This window comes from Pelodiscus sinensis, chromosome 30 (genome assembly GCF_049634645.1).
Source record: "Pelodiscus sinensis isolate JC-2024 chromosome 30, ASM4963464v1, whole genome shotgun sequence".
Lineage (NCBI taxonomy): Eukaryota > Metazoa > Chordata > Testudines > Trionychidae > Pelodiscus > Pelodiscus sinensis.
In genome coordinates this window covers 2,171,595-2,198,328 of record NC_134740.1, presented here as the reverse complement: position 1 = coordinate 2,198,328, position 26,734 = coordinate 2,171,595, and the positions used below count along the sequence as shown (strand labels likewise).

Genomic DNA, 26,734 nt, shown 5'->3' with positions numbered 1-26,734 from the left:
AAATCTCTAAACTCAATAGATTATGATGATATGCAGATAGTTAGATAGATAAATAGAGAGACAGAGAGAGAGATGGGTGTGTGAAGACAGACAGATAGATAGATAGATAGATAGATAGATAGATAGATAGATAGATAGATAGATAGATAGATAGATAGATAGATAGATAGAGGGGGTGTGGGGGGATAGATAGATAGATAGATAGATAGATAGATAGATAGATAGATAGATAGATAGATAGATAGATAGATAGATGGGGTGTATAGGGATAGATAGATAGATAGATAGATAGATAGATAGATAGATAGATAGATAGATAGATAGATAGATAGATAGATAGAGGGGGTGTATAGGGATAGATAGATAGATAGATAGATAGATAGATAGATAGATAGATAGATAGATAGATAGATAGATAGATAGATAGAGGGGGTGTATAGGGATAGATAGATAGATAGATAGATAGATAGATAGATAGATAGATAGATAGATAGATAGATAGATAGATAGATAGATGGGGTGTATAGGGATAGATAGATAGATAGATAGATAGATAGATAGATAGATAGATAGATAGATAGATAGATAGATAGATAGATGGGGTGTATAGGGATGGATAGATAGATAGATAGATAGATAGATAGATAGATAGATATTGTTTAGAGACGTAACTAGATCAAGATAGGATAGATGGGTGGGTGGGTGGGTGGATGGATGGATGGATGGATGGATGGAAGGGAAGGCTGGTGGATGAAAAGATGGAGGCATGGGTGGGTCGGTGGTTGGTTGGGTGGATGGGGATCGGTGGGTGGGAATTGGAAGAGTAGATTTTTGCAGCTAGAACAATTTTGAACCCGTCCTATTTCTATTCCAGACATAGCAGCCTCGGGAGTCAGGACAAGCAATGGCACAAGCAGCTTGTCTCCTCTGAGTAGCCTTTGTGACCGTCCCAGCCCAAGGGTACACCACACACCTTGAGGGGTTCAGGTCCCACCCGCACCCCCAGATCCTCCTTCTGCAGGAAGTCACAGAACCTGGGTGTCAAAAGCATTTACCCCCCATCCGGCCTCCCCCTGTAAGGTCCGTCCCCTCCTGGCCTGGGCAGGTCCAGCCGCTGCCCTGGATGGCAAAGCTCTGGATGGATGCGTCAATAAAGCGCCATTATTGTGGGTAACTTTATTACTTGCTGGCTACGGAGCAGGCAGAGCAATGCAGCAGGGCAAGAGAGCTGGGCAGGAGAGGGTCTCAGCTGATATGTGATCTGGGGGGTGGACCCTCCAGGGGCCAGTGCGTGGGGAAGGCCAATCGAGGACAGGGCAGGGGGCGGTTCCAGCAGGAACCGGCAGGTGGATGTTACAGGGAGGATATCTCGACGGACTCACACCGGGGAGAGCAAGAACCCGCTGGGTCCCTACCAGGGTTTGGCTCCTAACTGCCCCTGATCCGGCTGTGCCCTAGCCTGGCCAAGAACCGGGCTCCTAACTCTGCTGCCTTGGTGCTGATGGGTTGGGCGCTACCCAGGGAGAATCATGGCTGGGGGAGGAGACTCCACCTGGAAGGGGAGGAGCCTCAGGACAGGACATGGGGGGCTGAGCCCCTTGGCAAAGCAGGCCCCAACATCAGGGCCTCTCCAAAGGCCACAAGCAATGCCTCAATGCTTCTGGCTCGGCTCAGGCCTGCAGCTCCCTTATGGTCGCTTGGATCCATTGGCTGTAAGTGGAGACTCTCGTATACATGGCAGGGGGGAGAGGACGCCCCCAGGAGACGATGCCCTGGGCGACGCCGCCGCACGTCAGGGGGCCGCCGGAGTCGCCCTGCAGAAGGAAAGACGACACGGCTGCAGAACAGCTCACCGACCCCTGCTCCGTGCTTGCCCCCCACAACCCAGTTTTACCTTTGCCACATTTCTGCCCTCCTCTCTCCTCCCCGCGCACAGCATGGTCGCGGGGTTGAAGTTACGCTCAATGCACAGCTGATCACTCAGCACCTCCACCACCGTCTCCTGGAGCCGGCTGGGCTCAGAGGACAGTTTCCGCGCGTTCGTGAGGCCCCAGCCAGCAACACTGCACACGGTCCCAGGACTCACAGTCACCCCGGCGCGGGGCAGGGCGACGGGCTTCACAAACGCGTTCAGTCTCGCGGGCCGAGCCAGCTGGGGCACAGGAGAGATGAGGCGCAATTACATGATTCACCTCAAGGGGAAAGAGAGGCACCCCAACCCCGGCACATCCCCCAAGCCCTTTGGCAATGGGGCATCGTGATGGAGGGCAGGTTGTACTTGCAGCAGTGTGAGGTCACTGGAGGTGGGGGATGGGATGGGGGTGGTACCTGCAGCAGTGTGAGGTCACTGGGGGTGGGGGATGGGATGGGGGCGGTACCTGCAGCAGTGTGAGGTCACTGGGGGTGGGGGATGGGATGGGGGTGGTACCTGCAGCAGTGTGAGGTCACTGGGGCTGGGGGATGGGATGGGGGCGGTACCTGCAGCAGTGTGAGGTCACTGGGGGTGGGGGATGGGATGGGGTGGTACCTGCAGCAGTGTGAGGTCACTGGGGGTGGGGGATGGGATGGGGGCGGTACCTGCAGCAGTGTGAGGTCACTGGGGGCGGGGGATGGGATGGGGGCGGTACCTGCAGCAGCATGATGTCATTGTTTGCATTCTCCCAGTTGAAACTCCGGTGGGGGATCTGCCGTTTCACCTGGCTCACTTGCTGGCAGGGTTCCTGTTCTTTAATGTTTTGGGCTCCCAGGACGACTGTGATATTTCTGGCCAAGGCGAGAGCAGCACGTGGGATGTTAGTGGCAGGGGACGGACACGTGTTTTCCTGTCGCATAAATTCTGACATTGTGGGGCCAGGCGTTCTGGGGCTCTCTGGCCGTGGCTCAGCTTTCACGCCAGCCAACTCTCCCTCCCACCTAGCTCCACAAATGTGTCTAGGCTGGAAATTCCCCCTTTACCCCTTCCTGCCCCATGCTAGTCAAAGGGGTAGACCCAGCTGGGGTCACTGGCCGTAAGCCCATTCATTTATCCAGCGCTGGGGCTGGGCCGTGGGTCGCAGAGGCCCCTAGAAACTCGCCAACTTCCTCTGAGCTGGTGAGACCCCTGAGCTCTGCTCCCCCAGCCTGGCCACCTCCTGCCCCCCATGCCAGAGCTCCCAGTTCCCCCTGCCCCACTTGTCTGACCCATCCCCACATCCTGGCCCAGAGGCACTTACCGCCCCCGGCAGTGAGCGGCCGTCAGCACAAAGTTCTCTGCCACCAGGAACCCGCCGCAGGTACGGACTCTTCCTCCACTTATGTGCAGAAAGGCCATGTAGGGCCTGGAGTGGGGCCGGGCTTCATGACCCCCGACGATCTCACCTGGGAGAGAACGGGGGCATAGGAAGGTGCTGTCCTCCCTCTGCGTCTGGTTGAGACCGAGTCCCTCCCCCCATCCCAAGAGGGAGCCCCCCAGCCTCAACACCTCCTCTGTGATGCTCTTCCTGTGGTATCCCTCTGCCTGGAGCCCTGGAGGTCACTGGGGGTGAGGGAGGGGATGGGGGACACCCCATGTGGCTGGCAGGGAAACCAAGAACTCAGGGCTGACGGGGAGGTGCATCGGTGCCAAACACACGGACGTAAGGCCAGGTTCCCACGGGATTTCGCTAAGGGCGCTGGCACCCAGACGGCGGCTGAATCACCCCCTGCTGATTTCTCACATTCCCCATCCACCAGGGCTTCTTGGGAGTGGACTTGAGTCCGGGTTGGCCCTGCTTTGGGCAGGGGGCTGGCCTCGGTGACTGCTGAGGTCTCTGCCAGCCCTGGGGTCCTGTGGTTTTGGAGCTCAGGGGGATACATCCAAGGGCCCCAGGTAAGAAGAGTGACTCTGAGCCTGCTCCCAACTCCTAATTAGAATCCCATGGGTGTATCCCTCTGTTAGTCCCTCAGGACCAGCTCCATCACCCAGGCTCCATCACTGCACCACCACCGCCACCTCTGAACCCTTCCCTAGCTGTGTCCTAGGAACCAGCCATCACCCCGGCAGAATCATCTGGCTCTGGGGAGGAGCCAGGATTTGCAGCCCCACACTCACCAGCCCCAGCGCCGGGGGGCAGGAGAAAGGCCACGGGCAGCAGGATCAGGAGCAGCATTGTCACTGTCTGGGGAAAGCAACAGAGCTTGTGCCTCAGCCCTGGGGGATTTATAGAGCCGGCCGCAAACCGGAGATCACGTGCTCTCTGCCCACATGGGGAGCTGGCACGGCGCAGGTGCCCACAGAAACCTCAGCATCAAATTCCTGTCAAGTGTATGAGTGTGGGGTGGGGGAGGCAAAGGAGGGAGCTGCTGGGTGGAGAACAGCCTCTCTCAAGGATAAGGAGCCTAGAGCAGGCTTCTTTCAAACAGAGCAACCTCCTCCCCACACAGCCCCCATTCCCTGTTGCTTTCCAGGATCCTGCACCCCTGCCCTCTGGCTCATCTGCAGCTCACCCATCTCCTCTGCTTCAACAGCACATCTGGTGGAGAACGCGGGCGATGCCGAGTCACCCGCTGGCTTGGCTGGGCTCCCTACGTCCCCCCCAGTGCACGTCTCAGAGCAGCGAGGAGGGGACGGGGACTCTCCTGTGGGTTCCTGGAGCCCGGGCACAGAGCCTAGAGCAGAAATTCTCCCAGACAGTATAGAGCATGTCACCCACAAAGTGGTGCACCTGGAGGAGCGCAGATACCATGGTGATGGGCAACGGGGAAGGCCTTAAATGGACAGTGCTGGAACTGGGACCTGCCACATGGCTGACATGGCTAACTGTGGAGCAAACCGCCCCGCTCAACGGGCTGAGTGCTAGGAAACCAGACCCCGCCTCTCCAGATTTTCGAATCTCTCAAACACCTTCAGTGCTGAACCTCACAAATTGCTTGAAATCACTTAGAGGCCCCGGCTCGATTTCTCCACCACGTCCCAAGCCCTCTGACATGGCTCCGTGTGTTTCAAAGGGCTCCCGTGGCCGGACTCAAGGGATCACCTGCAAATCTCGGCTTTTTGTCTCATGCAACGGCATCTTCGGAGCCCTCCAGGCTGTGGGGCATGAGTTGAGGACCTGACACCTAATTGCATAAAGCCCTGTAGCCTTCTCTTCCTCTGTCGCACTCCCTTGGGGTGCCCCAGTACCTGAGACAGCAGCCACAGAGCATGAGAACCCCCAGTCTCTCCCATGGGGTATTCTACAACTCACGGCTCATATAAGTCGGTTTCTTTCCAGCTAAGCCGTGGACCGACATTCTCCTGAATTTTTCTCTTGCTCCTAACACATTTCAAGACCGTCTTCTCGTTGCCTTTTCTGTCCCTTAGCAGGTGAGACGAATTTTGTGGCCTAGTCTGTCTGTTTTTGGTCCTCTGTACTTGTCGTAGGCTTTTGTACTCCCCCGGTGGGCTACTGCCAATATATTTCCATGCACCTCCACCGGTATAGTTGATCCTTGCTCCCATTGGCCAAGAACAGTGGCAACAGCCAATGAAATCTACAATTCCCCATACCCACGGAGGCGAAGGAAAATATAGTCATTTGGGGGCATGCAGAAGTTTACCCTGGCAGACCGAATCTGGCCCAGAAGCTGGTGTTTGTTCAGCCTTCGGCAAGAGTATCTTAAACTAATTTATGTCCCTGAACTTCTCCAAAATATTCCTAAAAGTAAGACTCCGTTGTGTCCCAGCTCATTCAAACCTGGTCTGTACAGCATCCTCAGGACCTGCATTTCAGATCGTCCAGGTGTTTTTTTTTCTTACAAAAGGTGCCTCATTTGTAAATAATAAAGTCTCCCCTTTAATTTTTGTTCTCATCGCCATTTTGTGTACAGCTGCTTTCTTAATGCCATCCACTATAAAACCTGCCACTCTTGGCTCTTTTGAACTTTCATTGTCCGTGATGGAAAAAGGACTTTCACACTTTAAAAAGTTTACGGCTAATGTCATGGTATGGCATGTGGCCTCACGGAAGGGTTGTGTTCTTAAGATTTGATTGGTTGGGCTAGATCTTAGAAGGGGGACCTTTGGTTGAAAGCAAGCGATAATCTCTTTGCAGACATTTTTCTTTTGAGCAAGTAGAACGGCGGTTGTTAGAAGCTGTGTCTTTGCAATCATGGCTAGCCCCAAACAATTAAGAAATGCACTTATCTTCGAAACAGGTTGATGGTAACTTCTTCCTTTGCACAGCTGTCTTCTGGGTCTGAAATTTCCTTGTAAGGTAAATTCTCTCTTTTACAATAAAACATCTCATTGACTGTGAATTTTATAGAAAATCTGTACTAAGAGGTGTATCCTGGTTCGTACTGCAATTTCTTCACACTACAGTTGTCTGTAAATAGGGGTTGATCTTGCTAAATTGTCATTGTAGTAAGTTACAATATTTGTGTAAGAATATAAGAAGTACAGCCAGCCTTGGTCCGATCAAAGTTTGATCAAGTCCAGCGTCCTGTCTGCCAACAGTGGCCAATACCAGGTATCCAAAAGGAAGTGAACAAAACAGGGAATCATTGAGTAACCCTTCCTCTGTCATCCATTTCCAGACAAACAGAGGCTAAGAACACCATTGCTACCCATCCAGGCTAATAGCCATTGGTGGGCCTAACCTTCGTGAATCAATCGAGCTCTTTTATGAACCCTGTTAAAGTGCTGGTCTTCACAACATCCTCTGGCAAGGAGTTCCACAGGTTAACTGTGCGCTGTGTAAAGAAAAACTTCTTTTTGTTAGTTTTAATCTGGCTGCCGATTCATTTCATTAGGTGACCTCTAGTTCTGATGTTGTGTGAACAAGTAGATAACTTTTTTTTATTCACTTTTTTCCACACCAGCCATAAATGTATGGACCTCCATCATATCCACCCTTCATCTCCTCTTTTCTAAACTGAAACGTCTCAGTTTCTTTAATCTCTCTTCATAGGGGACCTGTTCCAAACACCTCATCATTTTTGTTACCTTCCCAATACCAAGAGATCTTTTTTTGAGAAGAGGCAACCACGTCTGTAAGCAGTATTCAAGATGTGGGCATCCCATGGTTTTATATAGAGGCAATAAAATATTCTCTGTCTTATTCTCTCTCTCTTTTTTAATTATTTCTAACATTCGCTTTGCTTTTTGACTGTTGCTGTACGCTGAGCATAGTCTGTTAAACTTGGCATTGCAACATACTGCTAATTATTTTTAATTGAAATACATGTCAATTCCCCTTAGCGGAGAATGTTTTTAGGCAAGCGTGTCTTAAACATGTTCATGTCACTAAACTTCTACTAAATATTCCCCAAACACAGAAATGTTGTGTTACAACAGTGCTAATTTTAGAAGAGATGGCTCCTATCCTCAGCTCAAAAAATATACTGGCATTAGAAAAGGTTTACAGAAGGGCAAGTCAAATGATTCGGGGTTTGGAACGGGTCCCGTATGAAGAGAGATTAAAGAGACTAGGACTTTTCAGCTTAGAAAAAAGGAGACCAAGGGGGGATAGGATCGAGGTCTATGAAATCACGACCAGTGTGCAGAACGTGAATAAGGAAAAGTGATTTACTTGTTCCCATAATATAACAATAAGGGGTCACCCAATGAAATGAATGGGCAGCCGTTTTAAAACAAATAAAAAGAAGTTCTTCACACAGCGCACAGTTAACTTGTGGAACTCCTTGCGGGAGGAGGTTCTGAAGGTGAGGACTACTAGAAGGTTTAAAAGAGAGCTGGAAAAATTCATGAAGGTTAAGTCCATTAATGGTTATTAGCCAGTATGGGTAAGGAATAGTGTCCCTAGCTTCTGTTTGTCAGAGGGTGGAGAATCACAGCAGGAGAGAGATAGCTTGATCATTACCTGTTCTCGTCACTTCCTCTGGGGCACCTGACACTGTCCACTGTCGGCAGACAGGACACTGGGGCTATGTCTAGACTGCAGGCTTCTTTCGAAAGAGGGTCTTTCGAAAGCATCTTTCGAAAGAGCCTCTTTCGAAAGATCGCGTCTAGACTGCAGGCGGATCTTTCGATAGAGGAAATCCGCTTTTTCGAAAGAGAGCACCCAGCGAGTCTGGATGCTCTCTTTCGAAGACGGCCTCTTTACATTGAAGAACGCCTTCCTTCGAAAGAGGAACTTTCGAAGGAAGGCGTTCTTCCTCGTGAAACGAGGTTTACCGCCATCGAAAGAAAAGCCGCGTTCTTTCGAAATAAGTTCGAAAGAACGCGGCTTGAGTCTGGATGCAGGGGAAGTTCTTTCGAAAAAAGGCTACTTTTTTCGAAAGAACCCCTGAGTGTGGACACGGCCCCTGGATGGACCTTTGTTCTGACCCCATATGGCCATTGTTATGTTCTTGTGTGCTATTTTTAAATTATAATATTTTCCCTTCCATTTTTTTAAGTAGCTAATTTTTGTATAAGAAGCCTTCTTAGCATCACGCAGACTAAAAACCTGCTAAGACAGGTTATTGGGAGTGTTTCTTGTCAGGGATGGAAAAGGACTTTCAGAATTTCCAAAGTTTAGAGATTTCAACATGAGATTGTTGCTCTTTAGCTTTATCTGGGGATGTCTACACTACCACCCGAGTTCGAACTAGGGTGGTTAATGTAGGCAACCGGAGTTGCAAATGAAGCCCGGGATTTAAATTTCCTGGGCTATATTTGCATCTTGCCGGGCGCTGCCATTTTTAAATCCCCGCTAGTTCGGACTCCATGCCCGCGGCTACACGCAGCACGGAGTAGGTAGTTCGGATTAGGTGGGGAGGACTGTGGAGGCTCTGAGGGGCTGTCATTTGGTGTCCTCTAGTCCTTATATTATAGGAACTAATAAATAACTTTTCTTTATTCACCCTCTCCAGACCACTCATGATTTTATAGATCTCTATCATATCCCCCCAGTCTCCTCTTTTCTAAACTGAAAAGTCCCAGTCGCTTTAACCTTTCCTCATATGGGACCTGTTCTAAATCCCTAGTCATTTTAGTTGTCCTTTTCTGAACCTTTTCCGCGGCCAAACACACCTGTTTTATCAGGTTTCTATTCTGCATGATGCTAAGAAGGTCTCTCATACAAAAATGAGCTACTTTAAAAAAATTGAAGGGAAAATTATGATTTAGCAATAGGAGCCATCTCTTCTAAGATCAATACTGCTGGAACAAAACAGGTCTCTTTTGGGGAATATTGAGCTGAAGTTTAGTGGCATAAACATAAGAACATAAGAGCGGCCGTACTGGGTCAGACTGAAGGTCTATCTAGCCCAGTAGCCTGTCTGCCGACAGTGGCCAGCGCCAGGTGCCCCAGAGAGGGTGGACCAAAGACAATGATCAAGCGATTTGTCTCCTGCCATCCCTCTCCAGCCTCTGACAAACAGAGGCCAAGGACACCATTTTATCCCCTGGCTAATAGCCTTTTATGGACCTAACCTCCATGAAATTATCTAGCTTCTCTTTTAACTCTGTTATAGTCCTAGCCTTCACAGCCTCCTCTGGCAAGGAGTTCCACAGGTTGACTACACGCTGTGTGAAGAAGAACTTTCTTTTATTAGTTTTAAACCTGCTACCCATTAATCTCATGTTTAAGACACACTCACATAGCACACCTCTACACCGAGGGGAGTTGACGAATGTATTCCAATTAAAAAATTAGCTGTAAGTGGCAGTGCCAACACACAGAACAACACCTGAGAGGAATGGGAAAGCTGTTCATTGAGGGATATTTGCATGGCTGTCCCAATAAAAAAAAAAAGTATCTGAAATCCTGCAGGGCTGCAAAGTTTTACAGAACACACAAAGATTTTAATTTACTACAGCCACTATTTAGTGAGATCAACTGCTGTTTACAGACAGATCTAATGCAAAGAAATAGCAATGGTGCCCAGTATAGGCTATTTAGTACAGATTTTGTATACAATAAACATTCAGTGAGTTATTATGCTGTAAAAGAGAGAAATTACCTAGCAAGGCCATCCCAAGCCTAGAAGACGACCATGCAAAGGAAGAAGATAAAATCGAACCGTTTTGAAGATAAGAGCATTTCTTAAGTTTTGACTAACCACGATCAGAAAGACCCAACTTCTAACAACCGACATTCTACTTGCTCTTTAAAGAAATCATCATTTTTATTCAATCACCGGCCCCTTTTCTAAGATGCAGGTAGAGCTCAACAAACCCAGTCTTGACTGAGACCGCAAGCCATAAAATGACATTAACTGTAAACTGTTGAAAGCAGGGAACCACTTTCCCCTTCATGGCCAATACAAGTTGCAAAGAATTGACCGTAGCAGGTTTTACACAGGAAAACATTCAGAAAGCAGCGGATACCCAAAATGGCTATTAAAAAAATAGGGGAAACATAATTATTTAGTAAAAGGAGATGCCTCTTTTAACACCCACCCTGATTGGTCCTAAGGATGCAGGACAGACCAGGTTCGAAAGAGCTGGGACACAACAGAGTCCATTTTAGGAATATTTTGGACAAGTTCAGGGACATAAATAAGTTTCAGATACTCTAGCCAGGGGCTGAAGAAACACCAGCTAAGGGCCAGATTCGGTCTGCCAGGGTTAATTTCTGCATGGCTGTACTTTCCTCACCTCTCTGGGCATGGGGAATCCTAGCTCTCATTCCCTGTTGCCGCCAATCCTGGCCAATGGGATCCAGGATCACCTATACGGTGGAGGTGCATGGAAATATATAGGCAGTAGCCCACCGGCGGAGTACAAAACCTACGGCAAGCACAGAGGACCAAAATCAGGCCACAAAATGAGTCTCACCTGCTAAGGGACAGAAAAGGCAATGAGAAGAAGGTCTTGAAATGCGTGAGGAGCAAGAGAAAGATTTAGGAGACTGTCGGCACACTGCTGAGCTGGAAAGAAACATCCTTATATGAGCCATGAAGACTTGTAGGGGGTTGGAGAATACCTCATGGGAGAGACGGGGAGTTCTCGTGCTCTGTGGCTGCTGTCTCAGGTATAGGGGCAGCCCGAAGGAGTGGGCCGGGGGAGGAGAAGGCTACAGGGCTTTATGTAATTAGGTGTCAGGTCCTCGACTCCTGCCCCACAGCCCGGAAGGCTCCGAAGATGCCATTGAATGAGACGAAAAGCCGAGATTTGCAGGTGATCCCTTGAGTCCGGCCACGGGAGCCCTTTGAAACACACGGAGCCATGTCAGAGGGCTCGAGACCTGGTGGAGAAATCGAGCCAGGGCCTCTGAGTGATTTCAAGCAGCTTTGTGAGGTCTAGCATTGAAGGTGTTTGTGAGATTTGAAGATCTGGAGAGGCGGGGTCTGGTTTCCTAGCACTCAGCTCATTGAGTGGGGTGGTTTGCTCCATAGTTAGCCATGTCAGCCATGGCCCCAGCATTGTCCATTTAAGGCCTTCCCTATTGCCCATCACCATGGTATCTGCGCTCCTCCAGGTGCACCATTTTGTGGGTGACATGCTCTATACTGTCTGGGAGAATTTCTGCTCTAGGCTCTGTGCCCGGGCTCCAGGAACCCACAGGAGAGTCCCCGTCCCCTCCTCACTGCTCTGAGACGTGCACTGGGGAGGACGTAGGGAGCCCAGCCAAGCCAGCAAGTGACTCGGCATCGCCCGCGTTCTCCACCAGATGAGCTGCTGGAGCGGAGGAGATGGGTGAGCTGCAGATGAGCCAGAAGGCAGGGGTGCGGGATCCTGGAAAGCAACAGGGAATGGGGGCTGTGTGGGGAGGAGGTTGCTCTGTTCGAAAGAAGCCTGCTCTAGGCTCCTTATCCTTGAAAGAGGCTGTTCTCCAACAGCTCCCTCCTTTGCCTCCCCCAGCCCTCGTGCAGACACTTGACAGGAATTTGATGCTGAGGGTTCTGTGAGCACCTGCGTTGTACCAGCTCCCCATGTGGGCAGAGAGCACGTGATCTCCGGTTTGCAGCCGGCTCTATAAATCGACCAGGGCTGAGGCACAAGCTCTGTTGCTTTCCCCAGACGGTGACAATGCTGCTCCTGATCCTGCTGCCCGTGGCCTTTCTCCTGCCCCTCAGTGTTGGGGCTGGTGAGTGTGGGGCTGCAAATCCTGGCTCCTCCCCAGAGCCAGATGATTCTGCCGGGGTGATGGCTGGTTCCTAGGACACAGCTCAGGAAGGGTTTAGAGGTGTGGGGTGATAATGGGGCCTGGGTGGTGGAGCTGGTCCTGAGATAAAGCCCCAGAGGGATGAACAGAGGGACACACCCATGGGATTCTAATTAGGAGTTGGGAGCAGGCTCAGAGTCACTCTTCTTACCTGGGGCTCTTGGATGTATCCCCCTGAGCTCCAAAACCACAGGACCCCAGGGCTGGCAGAGACCTCAGGAGTCACCGAGTCCAACCCCCTGCCCAAAGCAGGAAAAAACCCAACTCAATCAACCCAGCCAGGGCTTGGTCAAGCTGGGACTTCAAAATCTCTAGGGATGGAGATTCCACCCCCTCCCTAGGGAACCCAGCCCAGCGCTTCCCCTCCCGCTTAGGGAAATCGTTTTTTCCAATCTCCAACCTAGACCTCCCACATTGTAACATGAGCCCATTGCTCCTTGTTCTGCATCTGCCCCCACTGAGAACATCCTCTCCCCAGCCTCTTTGGAACCCCCTTTCTGGGCGTTGCAGGCTGCTCTCAAATTCCCCCTCGCTCTTCTCTTCTGCAGACTGAACAAGCCCCAATCCCTCAGCCCCTCCTCGTAGGTCATGTGCTCCAGCCCCGAATCATTTTGGATCTCCTCTGCTGGACCCTCCCCAATGCATCCACATCCTTTTTGTAGTGGTGGCCCCAGAACGGGACGCAATGCTCCAGATCCGAACAAAGGGGGATAATCACTTCTCTAGATCTGCTGGCAATACACTTCCTAATGCATCCTGATAGGCCATTAGCCTTCCTGGCTATCATGGCACCCTGTTCATTCATAGCCAGCTTGTCTGCTTCTCATCAAATCAACAGAAAAGCCATCCACTCATCAATTAGTTGATTAAACTATATTCAGCATCCCTAACCACTGCTCTCCAATGTATCTGCTTCTCCCCCTTGCTTGGTTCATCTGGGAGAGGTTCACTGCCCCATCTAGTGGTACTGAAGCCGGTTACACCGAGACTAATGTGTGCGCTTACTCCTGTGTGTTTGGCACCGATGCCTGCCACTAAGGCCTGAGCTGTTGATTTGCCAGACAACACCCTGGGGTCCCTCCCATCCCTTCCTGCCCCCCCAGTGAACTCCATGGCTCCAGGCACAGGGATCCTGCAGGAAGAGCATCACAGAGGAGGCATTCCAGCTGGGGGGCTCCCCTTTGGGATGGGGGAGGGACTCGATCTCTACCTGATGCAGAGGGATGATGGCACTTTTATGTGCACCTGTTCTCTCACAGGTGAGATCATCTCATCTCATCCCCCACCCTGAATAACCTCACACTGCTACAGGTACCGCCCCCATCCCATCCCCCACCCCCAGTGACCTCACACTGATACAGGTACCACCCCCATTCCATCCCCCACCCCCAGTGACCTCACACTGATACAGGTACCACCCCCATCCCATCCCCCACCCCCAGTGACCTCACACTGCTGCAGGTACCACCCCCATCCCATCCCCCACCCCCAGTGACCTCACACTGCTGCAGGTACCGCCCCATCCCATCCCCCACCCCAGTGACCTCACACTGCTGCAGGTACCAGCCCCATCCCATCCCCCACCCCAGTGACCTCACACTGCTGCAGGTACCACCCCATCCCATCCCCCACCCCCAGTGACCTCACACTGCTGCAGGTACCACCCCCATCCCATCCCCCACCCCCAGTGACCTCACACTGCTGCAGGCACCGACCCCATCCCATCCCCCACCCCCAGTGACCTCACACTGCTGCAGGTACCACCCCCATCCCATCCCCCACCCCCCAGTGACCTCACCCTGCTGCAGGTACCGCCCCATCCCATCCTCCACCCCCCAGTGACCTCACACTGCTGCAGGTACCGCCCCATCCCATCCCACACCCCCAGTGACCTCACACTGCTGCAGGTACTGCCCCTATCCCATCCCCCATCCCCAGTGACCTCACACTGCTGCAGGTACCACCCCATCCCATTCCCCATCCCCACTGACCTCACACTGCTGCAGGTACCACCCCCATCCCATCCCCCACCCCCCAGTGACCTCACACTGCTGCAGGTACCACCCCATCCCATCCCCCATCCCCACTGACCTCACACTGCTTCAGGTACCGCCCCCATCCCATCCCCCACCCCCAGTGACCTCACACTGCTGCAGGTACCGCCCCATCCCATCCCCCACCCCCAGTGACCTCACACTGCTTCAGGTACCGCACCGTTGATCAGGTTCACAGGTTCTGCTGTGACGGGTTTCACGCCTGTTCCTGGGGGATAGCGGAGAAGCTTCATTTTCATTTCCAGGCCGGGATCTTGTGCGTGTGCTGAAGCTTCCCCTGAAAATTGTCTTGCAGCTTTTCGTAGCCGTTACCCTCAGCACCACGCTCAGTGCTGTCAGGTTTATGATTGGCCTAAAACTTTTTTATTGTGAGATTTAGCCCTTTCTCACAAGGAGGCCGGACAGCACCGGGGCAGGAGAGGCCCCGGGTGGGCAGAGGTCTTGCAGTGTAAGGGGAAAAGCCTAAATTTGTCTAGTTGTCTGGAAATACCTTGTTTTCAAGAGAAATAGGAAACATTCTGGTGTGAACTTATAAAGGGTTGTCGCAGCCGCTGTGTGACGACCCCTGCCCACCATGGACATGAATACGTTTAACCTTGAGCAACTGATTTCAGGTCCCCCTTTCCGTTTTCAGCTGACGCTTTGCTGGTTGTGTTGATCTTCCTGCGACATGCGTGTCATTCTCGTGTGCAATGTGAGACAGGCAGAGTAAGGAGCACTTGCTGATTGTGAAATGTGTGAACGGAAAGCCCCAGTGTCAGGGCAGTCGTATGCAAACAGACTTCTGTCCTTACGGCTTAGCCATGGCCAGCTGCAGGGGAGGGACGTGGCTTCCTGCGGAGACCTGCAGAAACCTCCGAGTCAGCAAGGGAGCGCTGGGCCGGCTTCTTTCTCACACTCAAGATCTGGGGATAAGGCCGCTCGGTGAGGCATGGCCCAAGGCCCAGAGCACTGCACAGCTGGTGCCCTGTGAAGCCGGGCATATGGAATGCACAGCTGGAGCTGTGGAATGCACATAGGCTGTGGAATGCACAGCTGGGCCTATGGAATGCACAGCTGGCCCTATGCGATGCACAGCTGGAGACGTGGAAAGCACAGCTGGGCCTATGGAATGCACAGCTGGGGCTATGGAATGCACAGCTGGCCCTATGCGATGCACAGCTGGAGACGTGGAATGCACAGCTGGGCCTATGGAATGCACAGCTGGGCCTATGCGATGCACAGCTGGGCCTATGCGATGCACAGCTGGAGATGTGGAAAGCACAGCTGGGCCTATGGGATGCACAGCTGGGCCTATGGGATGCACAGCTGGGGCTATGGAATGCACAGCTGGATCAAGGCCTACCCAGAGTTGAGCCCAGGCAGCTGTGCTGCCCACAGGAGGTTCCTCCCTCCCCACCCTGCGCTGGGCAGGTGGTGAATGTGGCTGGTGCTCTGCTGTGCAGGGGAGACACCAGCCCCCTTAACTCACAGGAGGAGGAGGGAACACGACCCACATGCAGAAGGGGATCGGGAACAACTTATTGCAGGCCTGGGCCTGAGGGTTCCAGGCCTCAGGTGAGGGGCTGTAGGGCTCCCTGCCCCTCTATCCAGCCACCCCCCACATCTGGGTCCTGCTAGGAGCCAGCTGAGTTGTTTAAGGTCAGTTTTACTTCCAACTTCACTAGAAGAGTTCTGGGTGGCCGAAAACTCCACCCAGTCAATAGCAGGAGAGAAGTGAAACCTGCCAACGCAGGGGATGATCGGACTTAAGGCTGTATAGTTAACGGAGAAGTATTCAAGGCAACAGAGCCTGGGGAACTGCACCCTTGGGTTCCCCCGGGGCTGGCTGGAGCAATCTCAAAGCAGGTCTTGTTGAAGAAGCGACCTCGAGGGCCGCGTGAGGTCTCTTCCGACCCGACGATTCCATGATTCTCATCGAACGACGCTTTTGCGGGAGCGTTTTATCTGCTTTTGGGGGCTGCGCTTTAGGGAGGATGGGGGGAGATTCCAGATTCCAGGGGAGAGCAACACAAATGATCAATAGTTTTGGAAAGCTGGGAGGAAAAGGAGGTTCCCATACTCTGTGGGTGCTGTCTACGCAGTAACGGGGCACCCTAAGGGAGTGGGAGGGGTGAGGAGAGGACCAGGGGCTTTGTGCATTTAGGGGTCACCTCTTCAAGCTCTTCCTCCCGCCCCCACCTCTTTGGCTCAAACCATCTAATTTGCAAGAGAATCCGAGAGTCAAAGACGATCCCACAACCCCACCTTGTTGTGTGAGGGGACATTGGCTCTTTCGGGAACCAGAGGGATATGGCAGCTGTCATGCCATCTGCACAGAGACTTCCCTGGTGCCCATCACCGTGGACTCTGTCCTCCACCAGCTCTGCTGCCTGGGACGTGGCATGCCCCCGGCCTCGGGGAGAGTTTCTGCCACGGGATCTGTGGTCGGGTTCCAGGAACCTTCAGTTAGTTCCTCATTCCCGGCCACAGCTGGGCAGGAAGCGTGGAGCTGAGCCAAGCCAGTGTTCTCCAGGGGGCCCTGCTTCCAGATGGTTGGGGCACCATCCTGTTGTAGGGGGACTTTCCAGGGGCTCTTTCCTCCAGAGGGAGGGTGCTTTCCAGCCACCAGCTGACTCCCTTGGCCCCACACATATCAGCAGCGGTTTCTGAGTCCCCCACCAGGGGAGAACGTACATGACTTCGGGGTTGCTTCTGGCTCTATAAAGCCTCCAGGGCTTTGTCACAAGCCCTGTCGCTTTCCCCAGACAGAGACAATGCTGATCCTGATCCTGCTGCCTGTTGCCTTTCTCCTGCCCCCCAGGGCTGGGGCTGGTGAGTGTGGGGGCGATCAGCGTTTGTGGGGAACAGAGCGGGGAGCTCTCTGGGCTGTTTGCAAATCCCAGCTCCTCCCCAGAGCCAGATGCTTCTACCATCTGGTTCCTAGGACCTAGATAAGGGAGGGTTTGGGGGGTGAGGGAGCCTGAGTGTGGGAGCTGGTTACGACATAATGCCCCTGAGAAATTCAGAATGAAAGTGAGAAAATGAGAGAGACACGGGGGGGTTTCAGATAGGGGCTGGGAACTTGTACTCCTGGGTTCTCTCCCCAGTGTGCCTGTGGGGTCCAGTGATTAGCACAGGAAGGGGGAGTTGGGAGCCAGGACTCCTGGGATTCTAGTTGTATGTTCCTTTCCCTGGGCTGTTAGGAAATTAAAGCTTTTTGGGGCACAGTCTGAGCAGCTCCCAACCCAACAGAGCCTTGGTCTCGGTCGGAGTCTCTGCCGCACCCGGCACAACATGCGCCCTGCTCTGGGTGTGGCACCATATTAAATACCAGCTACAGGCTCTCAGCACAGGCTCATCGATATGGCACCAGACTAACATCCAGGAGCCCTCTCTGGGGGAGTTCAACGCAGAGCGTCACACTAACTCCATTGGCTTTCACTCCTCTGATTTTCAAACACATCTGAAGTGCGGCTGGGTCGGCGCTTCCCTGATATTGATTGAAACCGGGCTGATAGCCTCTGAAACACCCTCCCGACTGGCTAACCTCACAGAGCCAGCGCTGGGTTGACCCACAGGGAAACCTCCCAATGGGGGGTTGCCAGGGGTCTAACCAAACCACCTAGTCCGACAGGCCACCCCTCCCTGCCTCATTTTTCCCATTTCGCCTTGTGCCGACATCATCCTTCCATTTCCATAACTCGTCTGCCCCTCCTGTCCCTTCCACCCTCCCGTCTTTAAACCGATCTCCTCGCTTTGATTTCCCCCACCTGGGTGGACACCTGTCCAGAGTGAGTCTGAAAATTGTTGTTGTTCTCCTTAACCTCTGAGGATAGAAAAAGAAGCAATGGGCTTAAACGGCAGCAAGGGAGCTTTAGGTTGGACATGATGGAAACTTCCGATCTGTCAGGGGGGTGAAACGCTGGAATAAACTGCCTAGGGAGGTTGAGGGCAGGAGACTTGTCTCGATGACCCCTCAAGATCCATTCCAGTTCTTCTGTTCTGAGATTCTATGGAATATTTGTATGGGAATTTCAAATTTTCATTGAAAAACACCCCAATCTTAATTTTTTTTCTAGTAACATTTGGTTAGGGAGAGAGGGAGAAAACAAACAGCAAAATACACTGAAACGTCGCATGATTGCTTATGATGTGAAATATATCCTCTCTCATCTTAGCCTGGCTGGAAACATTGGGGGTTCTGCAATACGAGTGGTTAGAATCCTTCTCTGAAACCCCCCAAAGTGAATTGTTTTTCTTTTGTAATGTTTTATTACTTTTCTTAATTAATTTTTAGGATACATGGGAAGAGGGAGCAAACAAGCCACACAATGCACCTAAACATCTCATAATGCACAGACATGTCTTAAGATATTAAATATTTCCGACCTCATGTTAGCCAGGCCAGAAGCATTGGGTTATAGGCACCAGGAGGGGTGAGAATACCAATCCTATATTGCATTGCACAGTTTGCAAACCCAATTCCCTTTAGAGTCGGCCAGCTAGTTACAGAAGTGCTATTAAAGTCAGCAAAAGGCTGGAAGCAAAAATCAGACAAGAGGGACAGATACAGGGAAGGGAGGAACATGGGGAGGGAAGACGAGAGGTTGCAGGAGGAGTCTATGCATTCGAGAGGAGTGTTCAGAACATCCCAGGACAGCCTTTCAGGTCCCTGACAGTTTTTCTCGGGAACAGTCAACAGCTCTTTCCGTGAGAGCAAAGTTTAGGACATTTCTGTTCCAATTTTGCATTGTCGGCCACTTTTTGGGATTTCCGTCCTTGTGCTACTCGTGTGTTCACCACGGTTCGTGCCCTCCTGAGCCAACATCTCTTGGATTTATCCAGCGCACCGGGAACACTCTCTGGGTGGAAGATTTCATTGACTTTGATAGAAAAAAAACCATTCTCCCATTCTCTCCTCCTTAAAGCCGAGGGGTCTAGGAGCGCTGGGGGTGAGTTAGGAGTCCCGGCTGATGGTGCAGCACCGGTTTTGAACATATGAAGAGGAGCCCAGTGCATCCTCTGTATTCTTTCCTGCGGAATTCATCTCATGGCTGGGCCCAAGGAGCAGTCTGGAGGATGGGTGATTATCTATTTCCTTTTGGCTGGAGGAAAATAACCGGCCCGATTCCTCCTCACATATAGGGGATCGGTGTTTGGTTTGAATTTGCCGACCTGCTGTGCCGATCATGTGCCCTAGGCACTGGCCAATGGGGTGACACGTAAGGAACCAAACGCTGCTGTGGGATAGGACAGGGAAGACAGCAGGGCTAAGCAGACGGGAGCTGGGTGTGTCCGTTTCACCTCTTGTCATTTTCTCTTGTCCGATTTCGCACCCAGTCAGGTGAGAGCTGCAGATTTAACCTCTGGCCCCATGGGGGGCCCAGTGTGGGGAAGAGGAGAGCAGGGGGCTGGGATAAAGGCCCAGGGAGCCACCAGGGAGAGCATCACTGGAGAGACATGAGGCTGTGGGTCTCCCCTTCGGGGTGGGGCGCTGGGTCCCAGCCTGGCCGGGGGAGACAATGGGGTCTTTTCTATGAATCTGGCTTCCCCCTAGGTGAGATCGTCGGGGGGCATGAAGCCAAGCCCCACTCCAGGCCCTACATGGCCTTTCTGGATATACAACATGGAGACAGATACAGGCACTGCGGCGGGTTCCTGGTGGCGAAGAACTTTGTTCTGACGGCCGCTCACTGCCAGGGAGAGTAAGTGCCTCTGGGCTGGGATTTAGGGGCAGGTCAGATCAGCTGGGGAGGGGGGAACCGGGATCTCTAGTGCCGGTATGGGGGGCAGGGAAGGGGAAGGGGGTGGCCAGGCTGGAGGAGTAGAGCCCAGGGGTCTGATCTGCTCAGGGGGCGTCGGTGAGTCTCTAGGGGCCTCTGCAACCCACGGCCCAGCCCCAATGCTGGGTAAATCAATGGGGCTGCGGCCAGAGATCCCAGCTGGATCTGGTCCCTTGTCCAGGGTTGGGTGGGGCAGGGCAGAGGGTCACAGCCCCAGAGCAGCTCTGCAGGGTGCTGGGCTGGGGGGATGGGCATGAACACTTGCAAGGATGGAGATGGGAGAGGTAAATTGGCTGGGGGGAGGGCTGACACCCAAGACTAAAGGGCAAGGAAGGAATCTGACACCCGGCCTGAGAGCCCCGGGCTACCCCGTCCCCACAAGATCAGAATTTATGAACCAGAAAAACACCTGTCCGAGACCGGCCCCGAACGCCCGAGGTGCTGCTCTCGGCTTTTACAGCGGGATCAGTGTGTACCTGGGAGCCCATAACCTCAGCCACCAGGAACCGAGCCGACAAGTGATCCCCGTGAGCTGGCAGATCCCCCACCCGCGGTACAACAAGAAGACTTTTAATAATGACATCATGCTGCTGCAGGTACCACCTCATCCCATCCCCCACCCCAGTGACCTCACACTGCTGCAGGTACCACCCCATCCCATCCCCCGCCCCCAGTGACCTCACACTGCTGCAGGTACCACCCCATCCCATCCCCCACCCCCAGTGACCTCACACTGCTGCAGGTACCGCCCCCATCCCATCCCCCACCCCCAGTGACCTCACACTGCTGCAGGTACCGCCCCCATCCCATCCCCCGCCCCAGTGACCTCACACTGCTGCAGGTACCACCCCATCCCATCCCCCGCCCCAGTGACCTCACACTGCTGCAGGTACCGCCCCCACCCTGTCGCCCACCTCCAGCGACCTCACACTGCTGCAGGTACCACCCCATCCCATCCCCCGCCCCAGTGACCTCACACTGCTGCAGGTACCACCCCATCCCATCCCCCGCCCCAGTGACCTCACACTGCTGCAGGTACCACCCCATCCCATCCCCCACCCCCAGTGACCTCACACTGCTGCAGGTACCACCCCATCCCATCCCCCACCCCCAGTGACCTCACACTGCTGCAGGTACCACCCCATCCCATCCCCCACCCTCAGTGACCTCACACTGCTGCAGGTACCACCCCATCCCATCCCCCACCCCCAGTGACCTCACACTGCTTCAGGTACCACCCCATCCCATCCCCCACCCCCAGTGACCTCACACTGCTTCAGGTACCGCCCCCATCCCATCCCCCACCCCCAGTGACCTCTCACTGCTGCAGGTACCGCCCCATCCCATCCCCCACCCCCAGTGACCTCACACTGCTGCAGGTACCACCCCCATCCCATCCCCCACCCCCAGTGACCTCACACTGCTGCAGGTACCACCCCCATCCCATCCCCCACCCCCAGTGACCTCACACTGCTGCAGGTACCGCCCCCATCCCATCCCCCACCCCCAGTGACCTCACACTGCTGCAGGTACCGCCCCCATCCCATCCCCCACCCCAGTGACCTCACACTGCTGCAGGTACCGCCCCCATCCCATCCCCCACCCCCAGTGACCTCACACTGCTGCACGTACCACCCCCACCCCATCTCCCACCCCCAGTGACCTCACACTGCTGCAGGTACCGCCCCCAGCCTGTAGCCCCACCCCCAGTGACCTCACACTTCTGCAGGTACCGCCCCATCCCATCCCCCACCCCCAGTGACCTCACACTGCTGCAGGTACCACCCCATCCCATCCGCCACCCCAGTGACCTCACACTGCTGCAGGTACCACCCCCATCCCATCCCCCGCCCCCAGTGACCTCACACTGCTGCAGGTACCACCCCCATCCCATCCCCCACCCCCAGTGACCTCAGACTGCTGCAGGTACCACCCCATCCCATCCCCCGCCCCCAGTGACCTCACACTGCTGCAGGTACCGCCCGTATCCCATCCCCCACCCCCAGTGACCTCACACTGCTGCAGGTACCACCCCCATCCCATCCCCCACCCCCAGTGACCTCACACTGCTGCAGGTACCACCCCCATCCCATCCCCCACCCCCAGTGACCTCAGACTGCTGCAGGTACCACCCCATCCCATCCCCCGCCCCCAGTGACCTCACACTGCTGCAGGTACCACCCCATCCCATCCCCCACCCCCAGTGACCTCACACTGCTGCAGGTACCGCCCCTATCCCATCCCCCACCCCCATTGACCTCACACTGCTGCAGGTACCGCCCCCATCCCATTATCCCACCCCCAGTGACCTCACACTGCTGCAGGTACCGCCCCTATCCCATCCCCCACCCCCAGTGACCTCACACTGCTGCAGGTACCGCCCCCATCCCATCTCCCCACCTCCAGTGACCTCACACTGCTGCAGGTACCACTCCATCCCATCTCCCCACCTCCAGTGGCCCCAGAGTTTGGGGTTTTCCTGGGGATGGTTTTGCTGGGGACAGTTTTGCTGGGCACGGTGTATGTCTTTTTACCCGCGAGTAATTCATATTCATCCACCTCACTGCTGTGTCCCAGCTGGCTTACCCTCCGAACGCGAGTGAATATGTGAAAACCCTCGCCTTGCCGCACGCTGGCGAGAGGGTGGACCCTCGGTCGGTGTGCAGTGTGGCTGGGTGGGGCTTAACTGTCCCAGGGGACGTGAGATCTGCGGCCAGCGCACTGCAGGAGGTCGATGTGGATGTGCTGGACGACGGGAATTGCATGTACCACAGTTACAACCCCATCACAATGCTGTGTGCCGGGGACCGATGGCAGCGCAAAGACTCTGCCGGGGTAAGTCGGCCCCCACCTTTAAGCTCCTTGGGGAAATCCCTGGGGTTCATGTGTGTGTCCCCCTAACCGTACTGGTGAGCTGAGAGAACTTGGTGGGGAGGAGGAGAGCGGGGCGAGCAAAGACTGGAGATCAGTGTTTCTGAAACTGGCAGTCAGAGGAGAGCAATAGAGTTCACAATGGCTGCCCTTAAAGGGGCAGGCAACTTTTTTTTTTTTTGTTCCTCATTAAAAAAAATATTGTTTGGTGTTCCTTGGTGTTAAATCCTGGAGGGGAACTTCAAGGAATCCATTCTGAAGCCCTCGAAGAGGGGAAAGTGATCAGGAAGAGTCAACATGGATTCACCAAGGGGAAGTCCTGCCTGACCAACCTGATTAGCTTCTCTGACGATGTGACTGGCTCTGTGGACATGGGGAAAAGAGGAGACTCAAGATCTATACAGTCATGAGTGGGATGGAGAGAGTGAATTAAGGAGAAGTTATTTGCTTGATCCCATAATATAAGAACTAGGGGCCACCCAATGAAATGAATAGGCAGCACGTTTAAAGCACTGTTGTAACACAATATTTCTGTGTTTGGGGAATATTTAGTAGAAGTTTAGTGACATGAACATGTTTAAGACACGCTTGCCTAAAAACATTCTCCGCTAAGGGGAATTGACATGTATTTCATTTAAAAATAATTAGCAGTATGTTGCAATGCCAAGTTTAACAGACTACGCTCAGCGTACAGCAACAGTCAAAAAGCAAAGCGAATGTTAGAAATAATTAAAAAAGAGAGAGAGAATAAGACAGAGAATATTTTATTGCCTCTCTATAAAACCATGGGATGCCCACATCTTGAATACTGCTTACAGATGTGGTTGCCTCTTCTCAAAAAAGATCTCTTGGTATTGGGAAGGTAACAAAAATGATGAGGTGTTTGGAACAGGTCCCATATGAAGAGAGATTAAAGAAACTGACACGTTTCAGTTTAGAAAAGAGGAGATGAAGGGTGGATATGATGGAGGTCCATACATTTATGGCTGGTGTGGAAAAAAGTGAATAAAAAAAGTTATCTACTTGTTCACACAACATCAGAACTAGGGGTCACCCAATGAAATGAATAGGCAGCCAGATTAAAACTAACAAAAAGAAGTTTTTCTTTACACAGCGCATAGTTAACCTGTGGAATTCCTTGCCAGAGGATGTTGTGAAGAATAGGACTTTAACAGGGTTCAGAAAAGAGCTAGATTGATTCAAGGAGGTTAGGTCCATCAATGGCTATTAGCCAGGCTGGGTAAGGAATGGGGTCCCTAGTCTCTGTCTGTCAGAGGATGGAGATGGGTAGTAGGAGAGAGATCGCTTGGGCATTCCCTGTTCTGTTCACTCCCTCTGGGGTGTCTGGCATTGGCACAAGACACTGGACTAGATGGGCCTATTGCTTGACCCATTCTGGCCGTCCTAATGTTGTTCTTAGGAAGGTGGTGGATGTGACTGACCTGGACTTTAGCAACGCTTTTGAGAAGGGCTCCCACAGTGTCCTTGCCAGCAAGATATAAAAATCTGGATGGGATACATGGACTGTCAGGTTAATAGAAAGCTGGCTCGACTGTCAGGCCCAACGGGTATTGATCAATGGCTCGATGTCAGGTTGGCAGTTGGTTTCTAGCGGAGGGCCCCAAGGATCGGTTCTAGCACCAGTTTTGTTCAACATCTTTATGAATGACCTGGAGGAGGGGAGGGGTTGCGTCCTCAGCAAGTTTACGGGTAACACTAAGCTGGGGGGAGAAGTAGAGACGCTGGAGGGAAGGGAGAGGGTCCCGGGTGATCTAGAGAAATTAGAGAATTGGGCCAAAAAAAATCAGACGAGTTTCAACAAGGACGAGTGCAGAGTCCTGCCCTTGGGCCGGAAGAATCCCAAACATTGCTACAGGCTGGGGACCGACGGGCTAAGCAGCCGTTCTGCAGAAAAGGCCCTGGGGGTTCGGTGGACGAGAAGCTGGAGATGAGTCAACAGGCGCCCTTGTAGCCAAGCAGGCTACGAGCATATTGGGGGGCATTAGGAGGAGCATGGCCAGCAGATCTAGGGGAGAGATTATTCCCCTTTCTTCGGCTCTGGGGAGGCCACACCTGGAGGACCACGTCGGCGGGAAATGATTCCTTGGCCTGTTCTGCATCCGTGGCCTGTTTTGTTCTGCAGGGCGACTCCGGCGGTCCCCTGGTGTGCGAGGGTAAGGCCCAGGGCATCGTCTCCTGGGGGTTCGACGCCCCCCCGGGCGTGTACACGAGAGTCTCCTCTTACACCCATTGGATCCAGGACATCCTGAGGAGATGGAAGCCCTGAGCCACGCCAGGCATCACCGCGCAGACCAGAGCTTCTGTCCTGCGGAGAGGCCCAGGGCCTGCTTTGCCAAGGGGCTCAGCTCCCCCACATCCCAGCTGGAGGATCTGCCTCCCCCCAGCCATTAATCTGCTCAGGTAGCACCCGGCTCGTGGCCAGCTCTTGCTAGGGAACAGCTGGGCCATGTGAGTTAGGAGCCAAACTCTGACGCGGACCTGGCGGGTTGTTGCTCTCCGTGGTGTGAGCCGGGCGAGTGTCGGAGATTGGCCCCATAACGTCTACCTGCATGTCCCCCCTGGAACCGCCCCCGGCCCTGCCCTCTCTGGGCCTTCCCCAAATGCTGGCCCCCTGGAGCATCCACCCCCGCTCCAAACACGCCCGGTCTCGAGGCAGCCAGGTCGGTGGCAGGGAACTCCAGGCCGTCTGTGCTGATCGACTGCTGATAAAACATCGGCCCCGATCCTCCCCTGCCCGGCTGCGTTCGGCTCAGCTCCCCTCCCCTGCTTTCTGCCCCACAGCCAGCCAGTAATAAAGTCAGGTTACTAACGATTCGGGTCCTGACGCATCCACCCTGAGCTTTGCCGTACGGAGCAGCTGCTGGACCTGCCCAGGCCAGGAGGGGACGGACCTTACAGGGGAGGCCGGGCTGGCAGTGAATGATCTAAGTTGGGACCGAGGTGTGACGAAGTTGGGGAGCTCTGGAGGGGTCTGAAGGGGTTGCATGTGGGGGGGGCACTCAGTGTCCCTGGGGGTTCCAGCCAGCGGGGAAGAAAGGGCGGGTCGGACAGAGGGGCCAGGTGACCCCAGAATGGCCATGGAGGGGCTGCTGGGGGGATCGGAGGCTGGGCTGGAAAGCAGGGGTACGAGACGGGGCAGGGGGCAGGCAGACCCCACTGGGCTACAGAGGAGGCTCACACGGGCTGTGCCCTAAACCCCAGCCAGAGCGAAGAAGGGGGAGCAGACTCCCCAAATGAGCCCCCCTGTTTCCCCACAACACGAGAGGCCCACACGCAGCAGCCCCGGACCGGACGAGGGATCCCGACCTCGGAGAAGTCAGTGAGCAAATTCTCACACGTCCTAATGCAGCATCCGGCTGGACAGCGCTGGCCACAGACCGTTCCCAGGGGAGCTGGGGGGTCGCCCCACACATGGTGCGATTTGGCACGAGTTCCTCTCCCAGAGAGGGCAGCTCTTTAGATTTCCCCTCCGGCCCCTTGGGAGGGCGCAGTCCAGACTGGGGGAGAGGGGAGGGAAGGGATTCAGGCCAAGGGATCCCTCAGAGAAAGTGAGTGGGGTGGGGCTGTGGGTACCCGTCTGTGGGGTGGGGACATCGGTCACCAGCCTGGCCAGAGAGACATTGAGGGTCTTCATATAAATCTGGTCTCCCCCAAGGTGCAGCCCCATCCCCCACACCCCAGTGACCTCACACTGCTGCAGGTACCACCCCATCCCATCCCCCACCCAGTGACCTCACACTGCTGCAGGTACCACCCCATCCCATCCCCCACCCAGTGACCTCACACTGCTGCAGGTACCACCCCATCCCATCCCCCACCCAGTGACCTCACACTGCTGCAGGTACCGCCCCATCCCATCCCCCACCCCCAGTGACCTCACACTGCTGCAGGTACCGCCCCATCCCATCCCCCACCCCCAGTGACCTCACACTGCTGCAGGTACCGCCCCATCCCATCCCCCACCCCCAGT

General features: G+C 53.9%; 2 protein-coding genes across 7 annotated transcripts; one reads left to right on the top strand and one right to left on the bottom strand.

The window, feature by feature from the left end:
- Positions 1-1,670: 1,670 nt before the first annotated feature.
- LOC102454582 (mast cell protease 1A-like) lies at positions 1,671-14,853 on the bottom strand. 3 transcript variants are annotated; one of them, XM_075911831.1, is made up of 5 exons: positions 14,268-14,853; positions 3,213-3,357; positions 2,628-2,763; positions 1,895-2,152; positions 1,671-1,814 (listed from the first exon to the last, which is right to left on the bottom strand). In XM_075911831.1, exons 1-5 carry the CDS (start codon positions 14,344-14,346, stop codon positions 1,671-1,673), a joined length of 762 nt encoding a protein of 253 aa, XP_075767946.1. In that variant the 5' UTR covers positions 14,347-14,853. The 3 variants fall into 3 exon arrangements, with proteins under 3 accessions (XP_075767946.1, XP_075767947.1, XP_006134403.2); XM_075911832.1 differs by having other exon boundaries at positions 14,244-14,850; XM_006134341.3 differs by lacking the exon at positions 14,268-14,853 and adding an exon at positions 4,070-4,135.
- Positions 14,854-16,487: 1,634 nt separating this feature from the next.
- On the top strand, positions 16,488-25,701 carry LOC102454843 (mast cell protease 1A-like). Of its 4 annotated transcripts, none has more exons than XM_075911825.1 (5): positions 16,488-16,921; positions 19,647-19,794; positions 20,255-20,468; positions 22,450-22,707; positions 24,887-25,696. In XM_075911825.1, the coding sequence occupies exons 1-5, from the start codon at positions 16,864-16,866 to the stop codon at positions 25,028-25,030; spliced, it is 822 nt and encodes a 273-aa protein (XP_075767940.1). In that variant the 5' UTR covers positions 16,488-16,863; the 3' UTR covers positions 25,031-25,696. The 4 variants fall into 4 exon arrangements, with proteins under 4 accessions (XP_075767940.1, XP_075767942.1, XP_075767939.1 ...); XM_075911827.1 differs by having other exon boundaries at positions 16,567-16,921; positions 20,333-20,468; positions 24,887-25,684; XM_075911824.1 differs by lacking the exon at positions 16,488-16,921 and adding an exon at positions 17,005-19,172 and having other exon boundaries at positions 24,887-25,701.
- Positions 25,702-26,734: the final 1,033 nt, after the last annotated feature.